The sequence below is a fragment of the Balaenoptera musculus genome, chromosome X (assembly GCF_009873245.2).
Source record: "Balaenoptera musculus isolate JJ_BM4_2016_0621 chromosome X, mBalMus1.pri.v3, whole genome shotgun sequence".
In the NCBI taxonomy this organism is placed as follows: Eukaryota; Metazoa; Chordata; class Mammalia; order Artiodactyla; family Balaenopteridae; genus Balaenoptera; species Balaenoptera musculus.
The window spans coordinates 15,040,978-15,064,267 of NC_045806.1; the positions used below are offsets into that span (position 1 = coordinate 15,040,978).

Below are 23,290 nucleotides of genomic sequence, written 5' to 3' on the forward strand. Positions count from 1 at the left end.
TTATAGTTTCTCTGTACCTTATTTACTGATTTTTCTCTTTGTTATTAAAGTTTTACAATCCCAATAAATTAATTACAGGTCAGAAAATATTCAAATTTTGGAGAGGAAAACAGGTACAAAATTTATTTTTAAAAAATATTTATTTATTTATTTATTTTTGGCTGCGTCGGGTCTTAGTTGCGGCATGCGGGATCTTTCGTTGTGGCGGCGCGTGGGCTCTTCGTTGTGGCGCGTGGGCTCTTCGTTGTGGCACGCGGGCTCCAGAGCATGTGGGCTCTGTAGTTGCTGCTTGCGGGCTCTCTAGTTGAGGCGCGTGGGCTTAGTTGCCCCATGACGTGTGGGATCTTAGCTCCCTGACCAGGGATCGAACCCGCGTCCCCTGCATTGGAAGGTGGATTCTTAACCACTGGACCACCAGGGAAGTTCCTTATTTATTTATTTATTTATTTCAAAATTTAAATATGAATAACTACATAGTCTTTGGTGGATTTGGGATTAAAAATAACCGAGTATGCCATAAGACTTTCTGCTGACTTTCTGAAATGTTCATACTCCATTCTAGTAATGGTGAATAAAAGGAGATGACCTTTTGCAAGAGATTTTAATTTGAGAATGTCTAGGCTCTTTGAGATACAGAGCCTAAAAAATTTGTCAGCTAGGTTGATACATTCAGCCAGCAAAATTAAGTGGTCTGCTGTTCTCAGACTCCCACTACATCCTTTGTGCTCCAGGTCTGCTTTCTGTCTCTGCAGTGCATGTGTAACACTTTCTAGTTGATTTTTTTTTTTAATGGATGATCTGACAGGGTAGGGGAGTAAGGACATGATGAAAGATAGAAAGTGCTGAAAATCGTTTTCATTTATCTCCTTCCTACTGTCGGTAATGGGGTGGGGGTTCATTTGTCTATTTCCCATTTAATTTTCCTTTTTTTCTTCTCTAGAGTTGGAGAATCTCTTCTAATTTCTTTTAAGAACATTCACTGATAATGACTGAAGTATTCTGGAGAGTTAGATGTACCTCTCAGACATAGTCTTAGAATATTTTTTTAAATTAATTTTTATTGTAGTATAGTTGATTTACAATGTTGTGTTAGTTTCTGCTCTACAGAAAAGTGAATCAGTCATACATATACACATATCCACTCTTAGGTTCTTTTCCCAGATAGGCCATTACAGAGTATTGAGTAGAGTTCCCTGTGCTATACAGTAGCTCCTTATTAGTTATCTATTTTATATATAGTAGTGTGTATGTGTTAATCCCTGTCTTCCAGTTTATCCCTTCCCCTAGTTCTAAATAATAATCTTCACTTGCCTCCATCATGTTTTCTTTATTCTTTGATAGTAATTAATTGATAACACTTTTCTTTGGAGTTTAGACTCAGTGACTCACCTCTTCTCTCTGTATTTTATCTTTTGAAAATGAAGCCTCATTTTATTTTCCATAGCTCAGGAAGAATACTTCCCATTTGTAGTCCTCTGACTGTACTTTGTGTGTGTGTCTTGTTTCTGTGGTTTCTTTCATGAAATCTGATAGGGCTAAAGGTAATTGAAGTGTATTTGCTTTCCTCCACATCAAATAAGTGCTTTACAAATATACCTCAGCAATTCTGCTTATAGATGGCTCTTTGATTTGTCAGTTCTTGTTGTTTGTCTTGGTACAACAGAAGATGATTTACTTTATAAAGTAAGTTGAAGGTTTCTTTGCTTACAAGACTCTGTAAATTATCAATAATGTTGATAGTGCAATGAAATTTTAGAAGTGGTTCTAGATTTAGCATAGTTCTAAATTGTTTAGGCTGAGTAGAAAATTTTCCAGTGATATTGTTTCAACTTAATAAAATAACAGTGCTTTGCAGGTAATTTAATTGTCATCAGAACTGGCAAGACTAAAATATTGCTTGCTTTAAAAATGTTTTATTTACTTTAATAAAAATATTGCTCTTAAAATGCTAATGACATTTCATGAATCTATTATTCCTTATGGGTCTTGACATAACTTACTTGTCTCATTTGGGGAATTTCTTTAAGCACAGGCTCATAACTGAGATGATAAATCCCACTTTCTTGAGATATTAGCCTTCTTATTTCTGTCATCTATTGTGTTAAATGAATCTTATTATTTAATTACTAATAATAGTTGTTTTTTTATTACATGGCTACTGCGCATCAGAGGCTCTACTTACATAACCTTGAATCCTCACCTATAAGTAGGTAGTATTAGTCCCTCTTAGTGAATGAGAAAAGAGACTTAAAGAGGTTAAATAACTTGCTCATGGTCACATAATTAATAAAGGTTGACACCCAGGTGTGTTAGTATTCTCAGAAGAATAGACAGAAAGGTCCAGGTAGAGGAAGGGTTTGTGCCAACAAGCAGTACACTCGGCCTGATTGTTCATCATCTTAATTAGTCTTGGATTATTGAAATAACGTTATTTCATCTTCTAAGAAGGACATATTGTAAGTGTAGAAACGAAAAGAAAATTCACTTTTGATTTTTAAAATTATTAGGATATGTTAGCTTATGTTAACAGTCATGCATATGTTTGCATTATTCAGAATAGATAATAGACAATTTTTAAAAATAAATTTATTTATTTATTTATGGCTGCGTTGGGTCTTCGTTGCTGTGCTCAAGCTTTCTCTAGTTGCGGGGAGCAGGGGCTACTCTTCATTGCGGTGCACAGGCTTCTCACTGCGGTGGCTTTTCTTGTTGCGGAGCACAGGCTCTAAGTGTGCGGGCTCAGTAGTTGTGGCTCGCGGGCTCTAGGGTGCAGGCTCAGTAGCTGTGGCGCACGGGCTCAGTTGCTCCAGGCATGTGGGATCTTCCCGGACCAGGGATCGAACCCGTGTCCCCTGCATTGGCAGGTGGATTCTTAACCATTGTACCACCAGGGAAGTCCCAATAGACAGTATTTAAATTCAGGATGTGCATGGGTTTCTTTAAAATATTGAATCCTGTGTCTATGATTAAGTAAAGTGGGAGTTATTTCAAGGAAAATGATGATACCACACTGAAGAGCAGGCACCATGGTAACCAGGAAGTTGTCTAGTTTTCCCACCTACTCTGTTGTGAATGGGGAGAGGGCCCTTCAGTCAGGCTAGAGCAGAGCTCCTCCTCAGAAGCTGGTTAGGAGACTTTGATATAAGCTTTGTTTCCTCATTCCTATAATGAATGGGTATGGTTTATTCTAGCTTTTAAGATTCTCTGATTCCCTGAAGAAGAAGATGGTAGTTTGTATTTCAGAGGGCTTTAGATATCATATGTATGGAATTAAAAACACAAGTAATTAAGTTACTACTGTGGAACTGTAAAGCACAATGTACTGTGGCTAATCCACATACAGATAGTAATTGACAGTAATATTGTTTACAAGTTCATTCTCTGTCAGTTACTGTTGTAAATATGCATAGTCAATTCTTAATTATTTAAGAATTGTTAGAGTTGTTTATCCCTGTATCTTTCTTTTAGAAATGTGGATCATTATTCTCTCTCAGTTGATAGGCAGAATAGAGTTGAAATGCTGATACAGGATATAGTGGAGATATGGTATCTAGTTTCCAGGAAATTATGTTTTATCTAAGGGAAATAGATGTGTATGCAAACAATAAATGTTTAAATAAGTATGTAATGAATGTCATGTAAGTGCTGTATGTAAGAATTTATAGACTGGCTTTTTGAATTTTTATCATGGGAATCTGTTAGTTAATCTTAACTAAAAAAGAACGCAGAGTTTATAGAGAATAACTTCTAGCTAGGCTGAACAGAGAAGAAGTTATAATTTACTTGATTTAAAAAAAAATGATGGCTAATATTTCAGTTGGCAAAGACTGGGGGCAGGGGTGGGGAAATGATTGGAACAAAGGCATAGAAATGGGAAAGTGAAAAGGCATGTTCTAGGTATTGATTAGTAGGTGTAGTTGCTTTGGAGCCAAGGATTCTTATAGTGGAAGAGTGGGTGATTGTCAAAAATTATAGTTAAATTCACAGGAAAGCAATTGCCGAAGGTTATAGTTAATTTCAGATTAAGTAACATAACTACTATGAGCCTAAATTTTCCCCTCTGTAAAATAAGGTCAGATGAGATGATCCCTAACCTACTTAATAGGTGTTCAGTAGGTATTTGTTGAATGAATAAGTGAGTGAGCAAATGAATGAATGAGTGAAAGAGATGTCTTTAGCTATTTTCCTTGACATCATTGCCTTAGAAATTTGGAATTTTGGTAGGCAGTAAGAAATTAACAATTTTTGATAGTAAAATGATATAACAACTTTAGTCTAAAAAGAATAAGTCATGGTCTTTTACTATAAATAATGGTTATGTGTTTTAAAATTTGTTTCTTTCTGTAGGAGTCAGTGGATCCCTGTCTGGACTATGAATTGTCAGGGCATTTTTGTTTTAAAATACACTTTCTTTCTTTCTTTTTTTAAAATTCATTATTTATTTATTTATTTTTTGGCTGCGCCTCCGGCATGCGGGATCTTAGTTCCCCTATGAGGGATAGAACCAGGGCCGTCTGCTTTGGGAGCAAGGAGTCTTAACCACTGGACCACCGGGGAAGTCCCTGTCAGGGCGCTTTTAACACTTAAAATATTGAGTCTTAAACATATTAAGTATTTTTGTATAAAAATATTTTAAAAGTGAATTAAGAGTTTAGAAACTTTTATAGCAATTTAACATTTTTACTGTATTTTACAATATAATTTACATGGGATTAAAAAAAAAACTAGACTATTATTCTAAATAGTTTGAGAATCTTTGGTCCGAAAGATTCCAAAGTTTTTGGCTTTGGGTAGATGAAATGCCATGATTACATGAACTCATCTCTTTCCAAGGCATCTTTTCTAAGGATTCTAAAAGGATGTGATTATAATGTATTCATCTGAGAAGTGACTTCATAATGGAGCCTGAGAATACCCATAGAGCAGGTTATATTCTTGATGAAGCTGCCTTAAGTTGGAAATTAAGTTAAATCTTGAGATTCTTATATTCTCAATTTGTATGACTTATATTCCTTACTGTTGACCTGAAGTTCAACTTTGTATTCATTCAGCTATCCATGATATCTCTGCATTTTGCAGTATAAAACTTCCCATAATAAATGACCCCATAATTGTCAATCATGTAATATTGTTTTCCATATGCTCCTCTATGTTCCCAGTTTCAGTTATGCCCGGTAGTCAAGGCAGAAATTTTATAATCATCTAGACTTCTCCATTACTCATTCATCAACTATTTTAAATTGGCACTGTGTCTTTTGAGTACACCTCCTAAAAATCTCAAATCTATCCACCTTTCTCTCCTCACTGCTGCTTTAGTTGAGATTTTCATCATTTTCTGCCTGGCCTCCATCAATCAGTAGCTTTCTGATTAGTGTCTCTGCCCTAACCCTCTTCCTGCCTCCATGGTGATTTTTCTGAAACATAATACTGATAGGTACTCATCTAAAAAGCTGCTCTTGATTTACTGTTGTCTATGGCAGTAGCCTTCAAATGTCTTGTGCAGCAGTTGAATCCTTTCTTAAAATATAGGGAAACATACCTGTTGCATGGCATACAAGGCCTTTAATGATTTAGTCCCTGCCTTGTTCCTGTCATTCCTGGACCTGTGCCCTAGATTTCAGAGAAGCTGAATGACTTGGGTTCTATAAACACTCCTTGTTTTCTGGTTTCTTTTTTTTTTTTTTGGCCTATTTTAGCAAGAACTTTTCCTCGAATGCCTTTACCCTTTTGTCTGTCTCATATTCTGTTCTTGTCTTAAGATGTCACCTGAATCTCCTGAGTGATGAGTGTCTTTTGTATGCTAATGGATGACTTCTGGCAGAGGCCCCTAGATGACACCAGGATGGGGCCTGGTCACCAGAAGGACTAGCCATGATTAGAAGGTTAGAACTTTCAGCCCCCTTGTCCTATCCCCTACCTCTGGGGAGAAGAGGGGGCCAGAGATTGAGTTCAATTACCAGTGGCCAGTGATTTAATCAGTCATGCCTATGTACTAAAGCCTCCATGAAGACCCCTAAACAACAGGCTTTGGGGAGGTTCTGAGTTGGTGAACACATTGAAGTGCTGGGAGGTGCTGGCAAGGTGATATACCCTAGGAGGTCATGGAAGCTTTGCTCCTCTTCCCTCCACCCCCTGTAACTTGCCCATTGCACCTCTTCGATTTGGCTGTTCCTGAGTTGTATCCTTTATAATAAACCAGTAATGGTAACTAAAGCATTTTCTTGAGTTCTGTGAGTCATTCTAGGGAATTATCAAACCTGAGGAAGGGTTTGTGGGAACCCCCAAATTTTTTAGCCGAGTCAGACAGAAGTGCAGGTGCCCTGGGGACCCGGGACTTGTGACTGGCATCTAAAGTGAGGGAAGTCTGTGGGACTGAGCCCTTAAACCTGCGGAGTCTGGTGTTAACTCTGGGTAGTTAGAGTAGATTGTAGGACGCCCAGGTGTTAGAGATTCGATGTTGGAAAAGATGCCACATATTTGGTGTCAGGGTGACTTAACCTCAGTTTACAAATGGAAACAAACCAAAGCTTCAAGAGACTGCTCAGCTTAATATTAAGTTAGTATGTGGGAGAGAGCTATAGCCTAAAAGTCCTCTTAACCGTATCTTCTTTTGTTTTGTTTTATTTTTAATTGTAATTTCCTTGAGGGAAAGAACCTATCTTTCTTTTCTTTTAACATATTAAATTTTTATTATTTATTAGTTATGTGTTCAAATCTCTTGAACTTAATTGAATGCTTTCATCAATTAATGGCCTTGATAAAATTGCTTGTAATTTTGACTGTTCTTTGTTTGGTCAAAGTAGTGTTACTTATCCTTCTAAAGTTAGCAGGACAAACAGCTGGGGAAGTACAAGATCTTTAGCTTGATTTTTTTTTTATTCTTATTTTTTGAGTTCCTTCTGTATTTTAAATAGGACACAAATATCTCTGTAAATAAAAATAACTTCCTCCCAACCCATTTGGAAAATATCCCAGACTTCTTTTTCATGCCTTGCAAAGTTGCTGCTGTCTAGTTACTATTTGTTCTTTCTCTTTGAAATAAGTGACCCTCCCAGGAATAGCTTAATCACCAGATGTTTGGCCAGCAGTATTCCACTTATTCTGGTTTTGTAGTTTTTCTGAAATAGGCTGAAAGGTAATCACTCCATTCCTTCCCTTGTTCTAAAATGATTTTACTCAATTGCTCTTGAAACTTACCTTGGTAAGTGATTTGGAACTGAAATGAAAAGAGAGAAGGTAGGCTATATATATTTTATACTGGTCCTTTATTAACTGACATTTATTAATTGAGAATTTTGACACTCATTTTCAGTTTGAGAGGTTCTGAGTGTTTAGAAATGAAACTGTGGGACTTCCAACAGAGGATCCTTATTTTTTAACTGGAGAGAAACCCAGGATTTAGAGTCTTTCTGATGTAATTTTCAGTCTACCACGAATCCGGAGACTTGATAACATCAGTTTGTGACAGCATTAACATTGTTTAGCCTGGAAGCAGCATTTGTGAATTTTCCAGATTATTTAACAGTGTTTGAAATCGCTTGATGTCTTCAGGACCAATAAACTCTACCATGTACTTTTAAAAAAATAATTAATTAATTAATTAATTAATTTTTGGCTGCATTGGGTCTTCGTTGCTGCGCGCGGGCTTTCTCTAGTTGCGGTGAGCGGGGGCTACTCTGTGTTGTGGTGAGCGGGCTTCTCCTTGCAGTGGCTTCTCTTGTTGCGGAGCACGGGCTCTAGGCGCGCGGGCTTCGGTAGTTGTGGCACGCCGGCTCAGTAGTTGTGGTTCACGGGCTCTAGAGCGCAGGCTCAGTAGTTGTGGCGCACGGGCCTAGTTGCTCCACGGCATGTGGGATCTTCCCCGACCAGGGCTTGAACCCGTGTCCCCTGCATTGGCAGGCAGATTCTCAACCACTGTGCCACCAGGGAAGTCCCTCTACCGTGTACTTTTATCTTTTTCAATTAGTAGATTTTTCAAACTTCAAAAAATAGCAATAAACCTCCTCTTTCAAATATATCATATATAGAATCAGTGTACAAAACAGATATAAGTGGTATTTAATTAGAATACAATCTTAAGTTTAGTTTTGATTTATTGGAAAATAAATCATCGAGAAAATTCAAATTTGTGAAATGCTATATTAGAGTATTTCACTTCCATTTCTAACTTAAAATAACTGAATGGATGTACCATAATTCATTTAATCAGGCCCCTCTTGATATTTAGGTTGTTTCCATTCTTTTGCTTTTACACACAATGCTGCAGTGAATAGCATATGCTTATCGTGTGTGTGTGTGTGTGTGTGTGTGTGTGTGTGTGTGTGTGTGTGTGTGTGAGAGAGAGAGAGAGAGAGAGAGTGTTTTCTGAGGATAAATTCCTAGGAATGTAATTGCTGTGTCATTAGAATATGTTTGTTTTTAGTTTTGAAAGATATCAAATTGGCCTCCAAAAAGTTGTATCTATCTATCTATCTATATACATTCCCACCAGCAATATATGAGTAAGCTTAATTCCCTCATGCGTTCATCAACATGGTACGTTAGTTTTGGGTTTTGCTAATCTGAAAAATTGTATCTCAGTGTAGTTTTAATCTTCAGTTTTTATTATATGTAAACTTGAGTAACCTTTTATATGTTTAAGAGCCATTTCTGTTTCCTCTTCTGTGAACTATTTGTTCATATCACTTTGCCCATTTTAAAAATTGGGTTTCTTACCCCTCTTATCAAGCGATAGGAACATTTTATGTTTTAGGGTTCTTTCTTTTTGTGATGTAAGTTGCAGATTCTCTTCCTCATTTTTAAATTTCTCTTTTTCCTTTGGTTTTTGCCTTTTTCATTTTTATGGATATGTAAACTCAAACTTAACATGCCTAAAATGGAATCCTGAATTTCTTCCCTTCCCTTAACCTGCTCCTTTTTTAGTTTTCCTCACATCAAGAAGCAGCAACCTCTATCTACTCATAGCCCAAGCCCCAAACCAAGAAGTTATCTTTGATTTGTTTCCCTCACTTCCCATCTCTAATCCATCCCCAGCTGTATTGGCTTCCCCTCCAAATATATCCTAACTCTTTCCATTTCTCTTCATGTGTACCAATTTAGTCCATCCCGCCCTTATCCTTTCACCTGGGTGGTTGCAGTGGCTTCCTAGTTGTTAAACCCCCAAATTGATAGCTCCCCTTCCAGGCACAGAGCCGTTCTCTACTCTGTAGCTTGTGTGATCTTTTCAAAATGCAAATCATCTGGGCTTCCCTGGTGGCGCAGTGGTTGAGAGTCTGCCTGCCAATGCAGGGGACACGGGTTCGAGCCCTGGTCTGGAAGGATCCCACATGCTGCGGAGCAACTAGGCCCGTGAGCCACAGTGAGAGGCCCGCGCATTGCGATGAAGAGTGGCACCCGCTTGCCGCAACTAGAGAAAGCCCTTGCACAGAAACGAAGACCCAACACAGCCAAAAATAAATAAATAATAAATTAAAAAAAAAAATTAAAAAAAAAATGCAAATCATCTGATTGTCATACCACCCCCTGGACCCATCTCCCATTCTTGTTCAAACCCTCCAGTGGTTCCCTCTGTCTCATGATAAAGATAAAACTACTTAAACAACTTGCTGTTTTTCCAGCCTCACCTTGTACTGGGTTATTAACCACCCAACCCTTGCCACCTTTGAGTCTCTTGTGTTTGCCATGTTCCCTCCTGACCTGGGACTTTTGCATAAATCATTTTCTCCTGGTGCATCCCTCCTCCTCTGTAAGTTTATGTCTAATTGTCCTACAGATCTCAGCCCACTGAAAGCTTTCTCTGGAAAAGCCAACCCTCCCTAATTAGGTGGAAAACCTCTGTACAAGCCCTTGTAGAGCCTTATATCTCTTTTTCATAGCACTTATATTTGCAGTTTTACACTTATTGTGTGATCCTTTGATAAACTCGGTGAGATAAGGGGTTTTGTGTCTTTCCTTTACCGATATATTCCCGGTGACTCTCATAGTGCCTGGCATATAGTTAACTCTCAAGACATATTTATTGAATGATTGCTTACTTTTAAGTTCTCAGGCGTGGAGTTTAAAGAATGTACTGGTTTACCTTTTCTGAAAAAATGTGACTGCATTTGCTCTAGGCCAGTCTTTGTTCTCATCTTCTTTTCCCTATGGCTTTCCCAAGACCACTGAGATTCAGCAATCTCATCTCCAGAGTCTTAAAGCATTTCAGGTATGAAACGTATCTAGGCCAATGGTCTTGAATTCATTTGAAGCCTGTAGGTGTTCTTCAACAGTCTTGACCTTCAGTCCTTCTCTTTTTTTCCATCTGAAAGTCAGCGTTTTGTTTTTTGTTTGGTTGGTGGCGTTTTTTGTTTGTTTTTGTTTTTTGGTTTTTTTGGAATAGAGGACAGTAACTTAGACCACATTTTCTGATCCACATCAACCCAGCAAAATCTAGGTGGCTCCCAGCTTCTGTAAGTTTGTTCTAAATTCAGTTATTTAGAATTTGGAGATCAGAACAAATTATCCCATAGAAACCATGATAAAATCGATACATTTTCATGCAAGTGCTTTCAAAACCTTTTACACCAATAGTGTATCTTAAATAGTACAGTGTTAGTGTGAACTCTGAATTTCTCTGATCCCAGTTTAGTTCCCTTTTTCTATCTGAACCTTGAGGCCCTCAGATTCTCAGGAAGGGCTGGGAGTTTAGTAGGGTTGGCAGTGCTAGGAGAAATATCAGGTAACTGGGTAGGAGATACATTGACTGGATTTCTTACCTTGTGGAAGGATTCTAAGGGTAAAGGGTGGGGAGGCAAGCTACATGTTTCACAGTTTGAAATTTTTAAAAAGTAATTAATTAATTAATTAATTAAATTGGAGTATAGTTGCTTTTTTTTTTTTTTTTAGTTAATAATTTATTTATTTTTGGTTGTGTTGGGTCTTCGTTTCTGTGCGAGGGCTTTCTCTAGTTGCGGCGAGCGGGTCCACTCTTCATCGCGGTGTGCGGACCTCTCACCATCGTGGCCTCTCTTGTTGCGGAGCACAGGCTCCAGATACGCAGGCTCAGTAGTTGTGGCTCACGGGCCTAGTTGCTCCGCGGCACGTGGGATCTTCCCAGACCAGGGCTCGAACCCGTGTCCCCTGCATTGGCAGGCAGATTCTCAACCACTGCGCCACCAGGGAAGCCCGAGTATGGTTGCTTTACACTGCTGTGTCAGTTTCTGCTTTACAGCAAAGTGAATCAGCCATACGTATACATATATCCCCTCTTTTTTTGGATTTCCTTCCCATTTAGGTCACCACAGAGCAATAAGTAGAGTTCCCTGAGCTATACAGTAGGTTCTCATTAGTTATCTGTTTTACATATAGCAGTGTGTATATGTCAACCTCAATCTCCCAATTCATCCTACTTCCCCTTCCCCCTTGGTATCCCTACATTTGTTCACAGTTTGAAATTTTTATGCTATTAAACTGTGTGTATTTTACTCATGATACTCAAGTATCAGTTTGATTTAATGGGAACTGAATTATAGAGAATGGATTGATGAATCAAATTGCTCTTCACTATTGGGGGAATAAAGCAAAATGAAGATCCTATTAAATATGTCAGGTGGTCCCATGAAGGAAGAAAACTAAATAGGAGTGAGGAGTGCATTATCTCCTCACTTAGAGTCAACATGGAGAATTCTCTGCAAGAGAGTAGGATGTTTTTTTCATAACGCTGTGCTTTCCATGGAAATGATTTCTTTCCATACCTGGATCACGAGTTTTAAGATGCTTTCAAACCATTCGAACTCTCTTATTATAGCAGAGATTTTGTCATGTACCATATTCATTCCTATCCAATTTCAGTGACAAAATGGCTCTCTCATTTGTATGTATAAAAACAATGCCAGAGGGGCTTCCCTGGTGGCGCAGTGGTTGAGAATCTGCCTGCCAATGCAGGGGACACGGGTTCGAGCCCTGGTCTGGGAAGATCCCACATGCCGTGGAGCAACTAGGCCTGTGAGCCACAATTGCTGAGCCTGCGCGTCTGGAGCCTGTGCTCCGCAACAAGAGAGGCCGCGATAATGAGAGGCCCGCGCACCGCGATGAAGAGTGGCCCCCACTTGCCGCAACTAGAGAAAGCCCTCGCACAGAAACGAAGACCCAACACAGCCATAAATAAATAAATAAATAAATAAAAATTGTATAACTTTAAAAAAAAAAAACAATGCCAGAAACAAAAACAAAACTCATGATTCAACTGATTTTGTACTTTCTTTGGGAAGAAGAAAAGACCCGTTGAGATGAAGATTATAATTTCAGCAACAGAGGAAACATTCAAGGCTCAGGCAGCTCTTAAATTCAATACTAATAATATATGAAATAAATTATAAGCCTTACATTTCTGTCAGTTCTTGTAGGTACCTGCTTGCCAATGCAGAGACAAGATTGCTTAATTCTAGGTGTCTTTCTTAGTGCAAGAGAAATCCACTTTAAAAAGCATTCTGTTGTTTGTTTACAAAGTTAATGGTTAGTAATCAGAAACTCAAATGATTTTTGAGAGATTCTTACAATCTTTTTGTTGGAAGGGACCTTAGAGGACATCTAATTTAGTACACAACTCTTTAATACCACGGCCAGGCCAGACTGCTTCCAGCGGGCTCTTCCTGCCCCCTGCAGGTCCCCTTCTAGTGTGCTGTGCTTCGGATTACAGATCTTTTCTGTTCCTTGTAGTTATCAGGCTCTCTAAGACTCTGTACTGCCTTGAACGCTCTTCTCACATCCCTGTTCCCATGGCTGGCTTCTTTACATTAAACAGATTTCGATCAAATTTTACCTCCTCGACAGGCGTTTCCCAGACTACCTTATCTACCTACCCCCCCTTTTCAGTCTCCAAAACTCTATCATAAGACTGTTTTCTTTCCTTCATAATAATTGTCACTGTCTGGAATGATCGTGTTTGTCTGTTTATTGTCTGTCTCCCCTCATTGGCTCATGAGAGCAGGGGCTCTGTCTGTATTGTTCATTGCTGTATCCCGAAGCATCTGTGGTGGGCTGGCCCACTGTAGGATCTGAAAGATATTTATAGAATGAATGAGTAACCATTGATGGTTCATCATTGTCCAAATCACTACTGAGCTGACATCTGTCTCCTTTTCACTTCTACCACTGATCTTAGGTATTCCCCCTGAAATAGTCCAAATCACCCGCTCTGCTCCCTCTTTTTCAAAGAGTCTTCACACATTGGGATGCCAGTCATCTCTCATTGAGGCCTATTTTGCCCAGTTTCCTCACCAGCTCGTCCTCTGGCATGGTTTTGGAGTGTGGTCATCATCCAGGTTATCCATCACTGGGAGTTTTTGGTTTTGTTGTTGATACCCAGCACTAGACACACGGCAATATGTGGAGTCTGGAGAGAGATAGTTCAGGTAAACTTTTTTGGTTAATGTAATATTGAAATGCTTTATTTGCCTCCATATCAATGACCACAGAACTATTTATGTATGATGTCATTATCAGAATTACTCTCTGACTTCTTAAAAACTTGTTTTATTGTGGAATATAACAACATAGAAATACGTAAAACAAATTTACACTCTAATGAATGTCTGTCTAACTTTCACTCAAGTCAAGAAATAGAACATTACCAGTGCCCCAGAAAGCCCTCCTATGTATCTCTTATCAATCTCAACTCCTCCCTAGAGATAATTAATATCCTCATTTTTATTTTAATTATTTATTTATTTTTTAAAAATAAATTTATTTATTTACTTTTATTTTTGGCTGCGTTGGGTCTTCGTTGCTGTGCGCGGGCCTTCTCTAGTTGCAGCAAGTGGGGGCTACTCTTCGTTGCGGTGAGCGGGCTTCTCATTGCGGTGGCTTCTCTTGTTGTGGAGCACGGGCTCTAGGTGTGCAGGCTCAGTAGTTGTGGTGCACGGGCTTAGTTGTTCCACAGCATGTGGGATCTTCCCAGACCAGGGCTCGAACCCATGTCCCCTGCATTGGCAGGTGTATTCTTAACCACTGGGCCACCAGGGAAGTCCAAATATCCTCATTTTTAAAAGAAACACTTCCATGGTCACTTATTTTTTTTAATAGATTTACCACTTATATATGCATACCTAGACAATATAGTTTGTAATTCAACTTTGCCTGTTTTAAAACTGTATATAAATGAAATAGTACTGCTTTATTAGTTTTCTGTTGTTTATGATGAATTACCACAAGCTTAGTGGCTTAAAACAGCACCCATATATTAGCTCACAGCTCTCTAGGTCAGAAGTCTGGCATGGTGTGGCTGGGTTCTCTGCTCAGGATAGCATAAAGCTAGAATTCAGTGTGTTGACTGGGCTGAGTTCTCTTTTGTCCTTGATTAGTTCCAAAGTTGATTTCCGAGATCCAGCTCTTTTGATCTCTTTATTTCTGTGTGTTTTCTATTTCATGAATCTCTGCTCTTAATTATTTCTTTCTTTATACTTTCTTTGGATTTATTTTGCTGTTCTTTTATTTAAAACCTCTCAAGATAGATGCTTAGTTTATTTTTTTATATTTTGTGATATACGTATATATGAGGCTTTCAATTCCCTCCCTAAGCATTGTTTTAGCTTCTTCCCATGAATTTGTATTTTTGTTATTTTTATTTTCTAATTTTTAAAAAATTTATTTATTTATTTATTTATTTTTGGCTGCGTTGGGTCTTCGTTGCTGCACGCAGGATTTCTCTAGTTGTGGCGAGTTGGGGCTACTGTTCATTGCGGTGCGTGGGCTTCTCCTTGCGGTGGCTTCTCTTGTTGCGGAGCACGGGCTCTAGGCGCGCGGGCTTCAGTAGTTGTGGCACGTGGGCTTAGTAGTTGTGGCTTGCGGGCTCTAGAGCGCAGGCTCAGTAGTTGTGGCGCATGGGCTTAGTTGCTCTGCAGCGTGTGGGATCTTCCCGGACCAGGGCTCGAACTTGTGTCCCCTACATTGGCAGGTGGATTCCTAACCACTGCACCACCAGGGAAGTCCCTATTTTTGTTACTTCTAAATGTTTGTTATGGTTTCTTCTTTGACTGACTTATGGATTATTTTAAGAATGTATTTATTAATTTCTAAACATATGAATATTTCCTAGTTATTTCTTTTGTGACTAATTTCTTGCATACTTGCATTTTGGAGAGAGATCATCCTTGGACTAAAATCCTTGTAATTTGCTTTGAATTGCATTATGGCCTAGCACTTTATCAGTTTTTGTAAATGTTATGTGTGTGCTTGGGGAAAAAATGATATTCTGCTGTTCTTTGCTATACTTTATCTTTTCATTTGTTCAAGTTTTACAAATGTTTAAAATCTTATGTATCATGATACTTTTTTCTTTATACTGTCTGTTGAGTTCCCTTGGTGGTATTCTATTTTCCAGTTCTGGAATTCTAATTTATTTTTCCAATTTGTTCTTCCACCTTTTGGACCTTCCAGTTCTGTCAAAATGTTCAACCCTTGGGCTTTTATTAATTCAACCCTATAGTGGTCTTACAGGCTATTTCTGATAATTCTGATATTATAAGTCTTTCTGGGTCATTTTCTGTTTTGGTCATTTCCGTTAGTTCTTGTTAATGGTATCTTATTACTTTGTGTATCTGGTTATCTTTGATTATGTACTGCATGATGTAAACAAGAAATTATCTGTAACAATATTGTGATGCCTAGGTTCATGTTACCTTCCTGCAGACTCCTGCCCCCACTGCCTGCCGCCACCCCTTTCAACCAGACAACTGTTGGTACTAACAATCTGAATGTGGGACCACCTCAATCCAAGGTACACTTAGAGGTTTATTTAGGTCGCTCAGGTGACATAAAGCTGTAATTCAAGTCTGTCCTGGGACTGATTTTTTTTCTGGTTTATTTTATCCAAGGAGTATAGCTCTTTGGGGTTTCAGCTCCAAGTGAGTGGTACTTATCGTACTTCCTTCTTTGAAACGCTTTTTAAAAAATTATTTATTTATTTATTTATTTATATACAGCAGGTTCTTATTACTTATCTATTTTATACATATTAGTGTATATATCTCAATCCCAATATCCCAATTCATCTCCCCCGCTTTCCTCCCTTGGTGTCCATACGTTTGTTCTCTACATCTGTGTCTCCATTTCTGCCTTGCAAAACGGTTCATCTGTACCATTTTTTTTGAAACACTTTTGCCTTTGACCTTTTTGCCCCTGGATTTATAAAGGTTTCAAGAGCAAGTCTGTTTTTCTCCCATTTTTTCTGAATCTTTCTTCAAGTGTCTGTGAGCTAAAACTGTTTTGGGTGATTTGGATTACCTCTCTGGGTTCTATTCTTTTGCCTTGATTTCAGCCAGGTAATTCTTCAAAACCTTGTTAAGTCTTTGGGGCTTTTTAGGCTGTTCTTTAAAAGTATTCCCTCCAGCATTTGTATTTGTCCTCAAAGGGACATTCCATCCAAGTCATTTAGTTACTTGAAGCTGAAGTGTCTGAGTTTTTATGCCTTAAAAAAATTAATTAGCGTTATTCATATAAAATTGTAGTTAAATCCAGTTTGGCATAAATTTTTTTCCTCAGTATGAATACTGGTAGTTAAAAGACTGCTCTTGACACCTATGTTATATATTTACTCACACATTTAAATTCTGATTCCCAGTTTGCATTAGTCGATTTTGATTTCCATAGAGAATAGGTGGGACCAAATGTTCTTTATATATACATACTTACATACAGAACTTTTGGGGGTGCTGAGTCTTCTTAGTAGGAATAATTTAATATTTATCTCTAGTTTCCTTTGAAATGAGCCATACCATTATTGACAGAGAGTAGAATATTTAAATGTTTCCTGGGTGTTCTTCCAAATCAGCCGTAGAAAATGAAACAATGATTCATTCTCAGAAACACTCTGAGCATCTTTTACCTGGAATGTGACTGACTTAGATCTTCATATGGCTGGCTCGTTCTTGTTACTGAGATTTCACCTCAAATGTCACCTTTTTAGAGAGAGGGCTGTCTGTCTGGGTAATCACTCCTTTTTTCTCCCTTCATAACATGTATCACTATCTGATAATAATCTTGTATTTTTTTCCTCCCTCAGTAAAATGTGAAGCTCCATGAGGGCAAGGACCTTGCCTATCTTGTTCACCACTGTCTCGTGTGTCTTATTTACCCATTCTTTGAATCATGTTAGGCAGTGAGTAATTTTTTGTTTAATAAATGAATGAATAGAACAAATGTTTATTTCTTTTGAAATTGTGACATTATTTTCTCTAGATGTCACAGTCATCCTTTAAAAATTTGTGATTCCATTGAATTAAAGTTGTTTTCTAAAATAAGTATAGTGTCTGCTTTCTCTTGCCTTTTTTCAAAAACATTTTTTGGTAAATATTGAATGAAAAATCAGACAATAAGAATCTGACCTAAAGTAAATGTTAGAGTGACAGATATTTAGCATTAGGGACAACTGTGACTTTGTTATATATTGAGCTGGAACGAGGTCAGTGTGGCTGGAGTGGAGCAAGCCAAGGGAGAGAAGAGTCAGAGATGACATCAGAGGAGAGAGGAGGTTAAGACCTGGTGGCTTATGTGGACTTTGACTTTCACTCTTAATGATATGGGAGGCCCCTGGAGGGTTTTGAGCAGAGAAGTGACATGGAGGTGGGTTTGGAGCTATAGGGATTTTGAAGTATGGTCTACTTCTGAGCTCTCATATCAGTTCCACTGGCTAATTTGTCTATCTCTGTGCCAAGACCACCCTGTTTTAATTTTTATAGCTCAATTCTTTTTTTTTTAATTAATTAATTAATTAGTTTATTTTTGGTTTCGCTGGGTCTTCGTTGCTGCTCATGGGCTTTCTCTAGTTGCAGCGAGCAGGGGCTACTCTTCGTTGCAGTGCGCGGGCTTCTCATTGCGGTGGCTTCTCTTGTTGCGGAGCACGGGCTCTAGGTGCCCAGGCTTCAGTAGTTGTGGCTCGCGGGCTCTAGTGCGCAGGCTCAGTAGTTGTGGCGCATGGGCTTAGGGGCTCCGCAGCATGTGGGATCTTCCCGGACCAGGGCTCGAACCTGTGTCCCCTGCATTGGCAGGCGGATTCTTAACCACTGCACCACCAGGGAAGTCCTATAGCTCAATTCTAACCCTCAGTATATTTGGTAGAGAGCATCTTGCCAGATCCTCCCCTCAAAGCTGAGCCTTCTTATTTTTCTTATTCGGGATGGTGTTGGCTGTACTTGGAATTCTGCTCTTCCATATATATTTTAGAATCAGATTGTTGTAATTCTTCAGAAAACCCTCTTGGGATTCTGATGATTGGAATTGCATTGACTGTATAGATTAATATGGAGACAATTGATATTCTTATAATATTGAATTTTCTAGCCTTAAAATTGGGATAACTTCATTGATATACGTCATCTTTAATGCCTTTGAATAAAGTTTACATATATATATACACACACACGCACACACACGCATATGTATGTGTGATCTATATGTGTTTATGTGTGTATGTGTATATATATATATATATATATGAATAGAGGTCTTGGGTGTCTTTTATGTTAAATCCTAAGTGCTGTTTTTGTTATTGTAAAGATGATTTTTAAAAATTACATTTTCTGTTTCTTATTGATGTTTACAAATACAGTTGATATTTGTATATTGAGCTTATGTTTAGCTACCTTGTTAACACTTATAATTCTAATAATTTGTAGATTCCTTTGAATTGTCTATGTAGACAATAATATCTGTAAATTCTATTACGTTTTCCTCTTTCCAGTCCTATATAGTTTATTCATTTATTTTTTCTTATTTTACTGACCTGTCTGGAACCTACCAGGATAATGTTTTTTTGTTTGTTTGTTTGTTTTAATTTTTATTTATTTATTTATTTTTGGCTATGTTGGGTCTTGGTTTCCGTGCGAGGGCTTTCTCTAGTTGCGGCAAGCGGGGGCCACTCTTCATCGTGGTGCACAGGCCTCTCACTATCGTGGCCTCTCTTGTTGCGGAGCACAGGCTCCAGATGCGCAGGCTCAGTAGTTGTGGCTCACAGGCCTAGTTGCTCCGCGGCATGTGGGATCTTCCCAGACCAGGGCTCGAACCCGTGTCCCCTGCATTGGCAGGCAGACTCCCAACCACTGCGCCACCAGGGAAGCCCCAGGATAATGTTTAATAGTAATGTTAGTAAGTATTAATAGTAGGACTTCTTGTCACGTTCTTAATTTTTAAAGGGACTATCTAAATATTCCACATTTAAGAATGATATTGTAGGTTTTTGTCAGATACTTTTATCAAGATATGAACATTTAAAAAGCATTTAGGGCTTCCCTGGTGGCGCAGCGGTTGAGAATCTGCCTGCCAATGCAGGGGACACGGGTTCGAGCCCTGGTCTGGGAGGATCCCATATGCCGCGGAGCAACTAGGCCCGTGAGCCACAATTACTGAGCCTGCGCGTCTGGAGCCTGTGCTCCGCAACAAGAGAGGCCGCGATAATGAGAGGCCCGCGCACCGCGATGAAGAGTGGCCCCCACTTGCCACAACTAGAGACAGCCCTCGCACAGAAACAAAGACCCAAACACAGCCAAAAAATAAAAAATATATAAATAAATAAAAATTAAAAAGCATTTAATTATGGACATTTTACTCTTTAGAAAGTTTACACTCCTGCTATTAGTGTACAGAACGGCACACTTTTTCGTGTCAGTACTTTACACCACATGGGGTATTCATATATTTTAAAAGTTTCAGATTTCATAGGCAGCAAAGAAAATTTCTTTACTGGTTTAGATTTATTTCTTGCTTTTAAACCAATATTATATGTTGATACAGCTGTTCTTCTTCTTAAAGATAGGATAGGTTTTTTTGAAACAAAAGAACTTATTTTGAAATAATTTCAGATTTAAAGTTGCAAAGATGGTATAAAGAATTTCCTGTTTCATAGACCCTTGACCCCTATTCCCCAAATGTTAATATTTTATCATATTTGCTTTATCATTTCTCTCTCTCTTTCTCTTCCCCCATACACATATACATATTTTTTTCTGAACGGTTTAAGTTGCAAACTTTATCTCTAAAAACTTTGGTGTTCTTCCTCTTTTTTTTCTGGTTAAGCTTTTTATTAGACTGTCTTATTCTAGAGATCTGGGCTGTGCCTTATTTATTTATTTTATCAAAATCTAATTGACATATAACATTGGTTTCAAGTGTACAACATAATGATTGGATATTTGTATGTACTGCAAAATGATCACCACAGTAAGTCTAGTTAACATCCATCACCACGCATAGTTACATATTTTTTTCTTGTGATGAGGACTTTTAAGATTTATTCTCTTAGCAACTTTCAAATATACAATACAGTATTATTAACTATAGTCACCATGCTGTACATTGCATCCCTAGGACTTGTTCATTTTATTACTAGAAGTTTGTACCTTTTGAACACCTTCATCCATCTTGTCATTTCTTAAAACAAGAGCATTGTTTTATGTAACCACCTTACTATTGTCAAAAGAAAAAAAATATCGTTGATACAGTATTATTATCTAATCTGTAGACATTTAAATTTTATCAGTTACCCTTTATAGCAAAAAATTTTTTTTCTTGTCTAGGATCCAATCTAGGATCATGCATTATATTTAGTTATCATGACTCTTAATCTTCTTTTCTGGAACAGTTACTCAGTTGTTCCTTGTCTTTCATGATGTAGACATTTTTAAAGAATACAGGTCAGTTATTGAGTAGAATGTCCCTTAGTTTGGGCTTGTCTGTTGCTGCCTATGGTTAGATTCATGTTTTACCTTTTTGGAAGAATGTATGTGTGTATGTATATTTACATACACATTTATATCTATTTCTACATCTGTCTATATTAAGAACTGACCCTATATGGTTAACTCTTATTTCCAAGCTTTCCCCCTTTTCATCTTTGTAACTTCCTTTTATGAGAATGAGACCAAACCCACATTATCCACAGTGTATTTACTTATTTGCTCAATCCTAGAATATACATGAAGAAGTTTCATATCTCTGTATAAAAACAAATAACTGAGTATAATACTTGTTTATATTTCTTTTTGTCTTTACTTCAAGGAGAGTATGTAGTTAAAATACTGTTTTCAGAAGTTACCTGGGGTTAATTCTTTTCCCCCAGTCTCCTTCAGTGTAGTTATATTATTCATTTCAAATGCAGTTAGGTACATTTTTTCATTTGTGTTTCATTTTGGGTTCTTCCCTCCTATTATTATTAGCAGCAGCAGTAGTAGTAGTAGTAGTAGTAGTAGTATATGAAACATTAATGTGGTTTTAAAACAACTGTACAAAAAGATTGGTTAGGTTATTAGAGTACTGAGAAATAAAACTTATGACTTTTAATTGTGTTTGTTCTTTCAGGGAATCATTTAATACTTCACCTTAGGACAAATATGTGAAAGTTCCTGCCAACCTGTGAGAATTTCCTCCTTTGGACATTTTTCGTTCTACTTACTGTACAACTTTCTTAGAAGTTCTTTTTTGATGCCATGTTCTGTGGCTTGCATCAAAAGAGGAGTTTGTCTTCATGAAGATTCCTAACATTGGTAATGTGATGAATAAATTTGAGATCCTTGGGGTTGTAGGTGAAGGTAAGTTTAGCATTCCTTGAGTTTTTGAGCAATGTACTATTATATCTACCACCAAAAAAGTTATTAATTCAGATTCTGTTAACTTAACCTTTATCAATTCACATATGTGCCTAAGAGTAAAATATTAAAAGTAAAATTACTCTTAAACTATTTGGGTCTTATTCTCCAATTGAACGTTAATAACATTTAAAAATCCTTTAAAGTTTAAGAAATCAGAGATTTCTTAAGGCTGCCTTCATTTCATTCTTTTCATTAGCAATCATGATTTCTTTAGTCTACATTTTTTTGGTTACGTTTACTTTTTATGTCAGCTAGGCTTATTTTGACTAACTTAAAATTTGTATGTTAAATTTTCCTTAATACATGATAAATAAATGAATAAATAACTTCTATTTGTCTTTGAGAATAACAAACCACAGTTTATAAATTCTGAACCACACAATTTGGTCATTTTTTAACATCTCTGAAACCAGATATGTGTTATAATCAGTAGCATGTCATGGTTTGATTGGCAGCACTTTTTCTTTCCTAGTAGTACTAATGCTTATAATCAGTGATATCAATTTGATGAAATATGGTATTTCATTTTCATAAATCTTCCTGATTTTTCCTTCTTAGTAATTTTTGCTCTCGACTTAAAGATAACTTTATGGAGATTTTGATAAATGATTCTGTTAACACGGTATAAGTGATTTATAATTATGGCTTCTTAGCATCTATATCTTTAAAGCAAATATTACAAAAACTTGATATTTCAGAATTTTCACGTAGTTTTGAATTTCAAAAGAAGTTTTAAAATTTACCTATGTCAACAGGATAGTTGTTCTGGATTTTAATATTAAGTTGTTAAATTCTTTTCAAATAAATAGAAACAATTCAAATATTGTCTAATCATTGGGTGTTTGCTTCAGGGTCTGAAGTTTGAAACCATATAAAAAGAATGGATCCTTCTTCCTTCACCAGTCAACTCCTTTTCCTGTTTTTCATTGATATTAATTATGTAGATAAAATTCATTTTCAATGTCTTATCTGCTATTAATTTTATAATGCCTGCTTTCTTTATTATTTTTATTTCTGTTTTTTCAAAAGTATTATAGAGACATGCCGTAAACCTACTCGCTGGAGAAGGTCAGCTCCTTGGGTGTAACAGGGTTGGAATGTTCCAGATTCTGGGCCTAAGTTTTTCTGGATCATAACCTTGTTTTTCTTAGTATACCCATAGGTGATAATCTTCTCAGGGATCGGCTTAGATTAACTAAAACTACCAGACTGTTATATAAATCAGAATATGTCAGTTTTAAGTTGTAGTCAGAACCATCATTGCTATATGTTTTTTTTTTTCTTTGTAAACTACCTCAGATGCTTTCTGGCTATGAAATACATGTATATTAAGGAAATTAAAAACTGTCAAGCAAACTGTACATCCCTGCAGCCTAAGCAGTGCATTTTCACCCATAGAAAAACTAGCATGGGCAGTTAAATGAGGATTGGATGATTGCCTGGTGATTGTGGAGTTGAGTTGGATGGCTGTAATGGCTGGGTTCATCCTAACTGTGATAATAAGATTCATCCATCTCTACTGGGTGAGGGAGACTTAGTCTGGCTCTCCAGGCTGTGTTGGAGACACATTTCCTAATTTCATCTCCCTGAAGTCCTCTTCTCAGAGATGAACGTGGGCTTTGCCCGTCTGTAAATGTCAATCATTTCTACAAACTTCAGTTATCATATATTAT

At 37.5% G+C, this 23,290-nt stretch overlaps 1 protein-coding gene across 2 annotated transcripts in view; it reads left to right on the forward strand.

Annotated features, from left to right (window-relative positions):
• CDKL5 (cyclin dependent kinase like 5) overlaps window positions 1-23,290 on the forward strand; it is a 192,650-nt gene that overhangs the window by 39,090 nt on the left and 130,270 nt on the right. The window contains exons 3-5 of one of the 2 annotated variants that reach the window (XM_036840691.1): window positions 15,667-15,754; window positions 17,039-17,134; window positions 21,328-21,557. In XM_036840691.1, the coding sequence (XP_036696586.1) occupies window positions 21,494-21,557 (64 nt within the window). In that variant the 5' untranslated portion in view covers window positions 15,667-15,754; window positions 17,039-17,134; window positions 21,328-21,493. The remainder of the gene's footprint in view (window positions 1-15,666; window positions 15,755-17,038; window positions 17,135-21,327; window positions 21,558-23,290) is intronic. The other variant, XM_036840690.1, reaches the window with a different exon arrangement.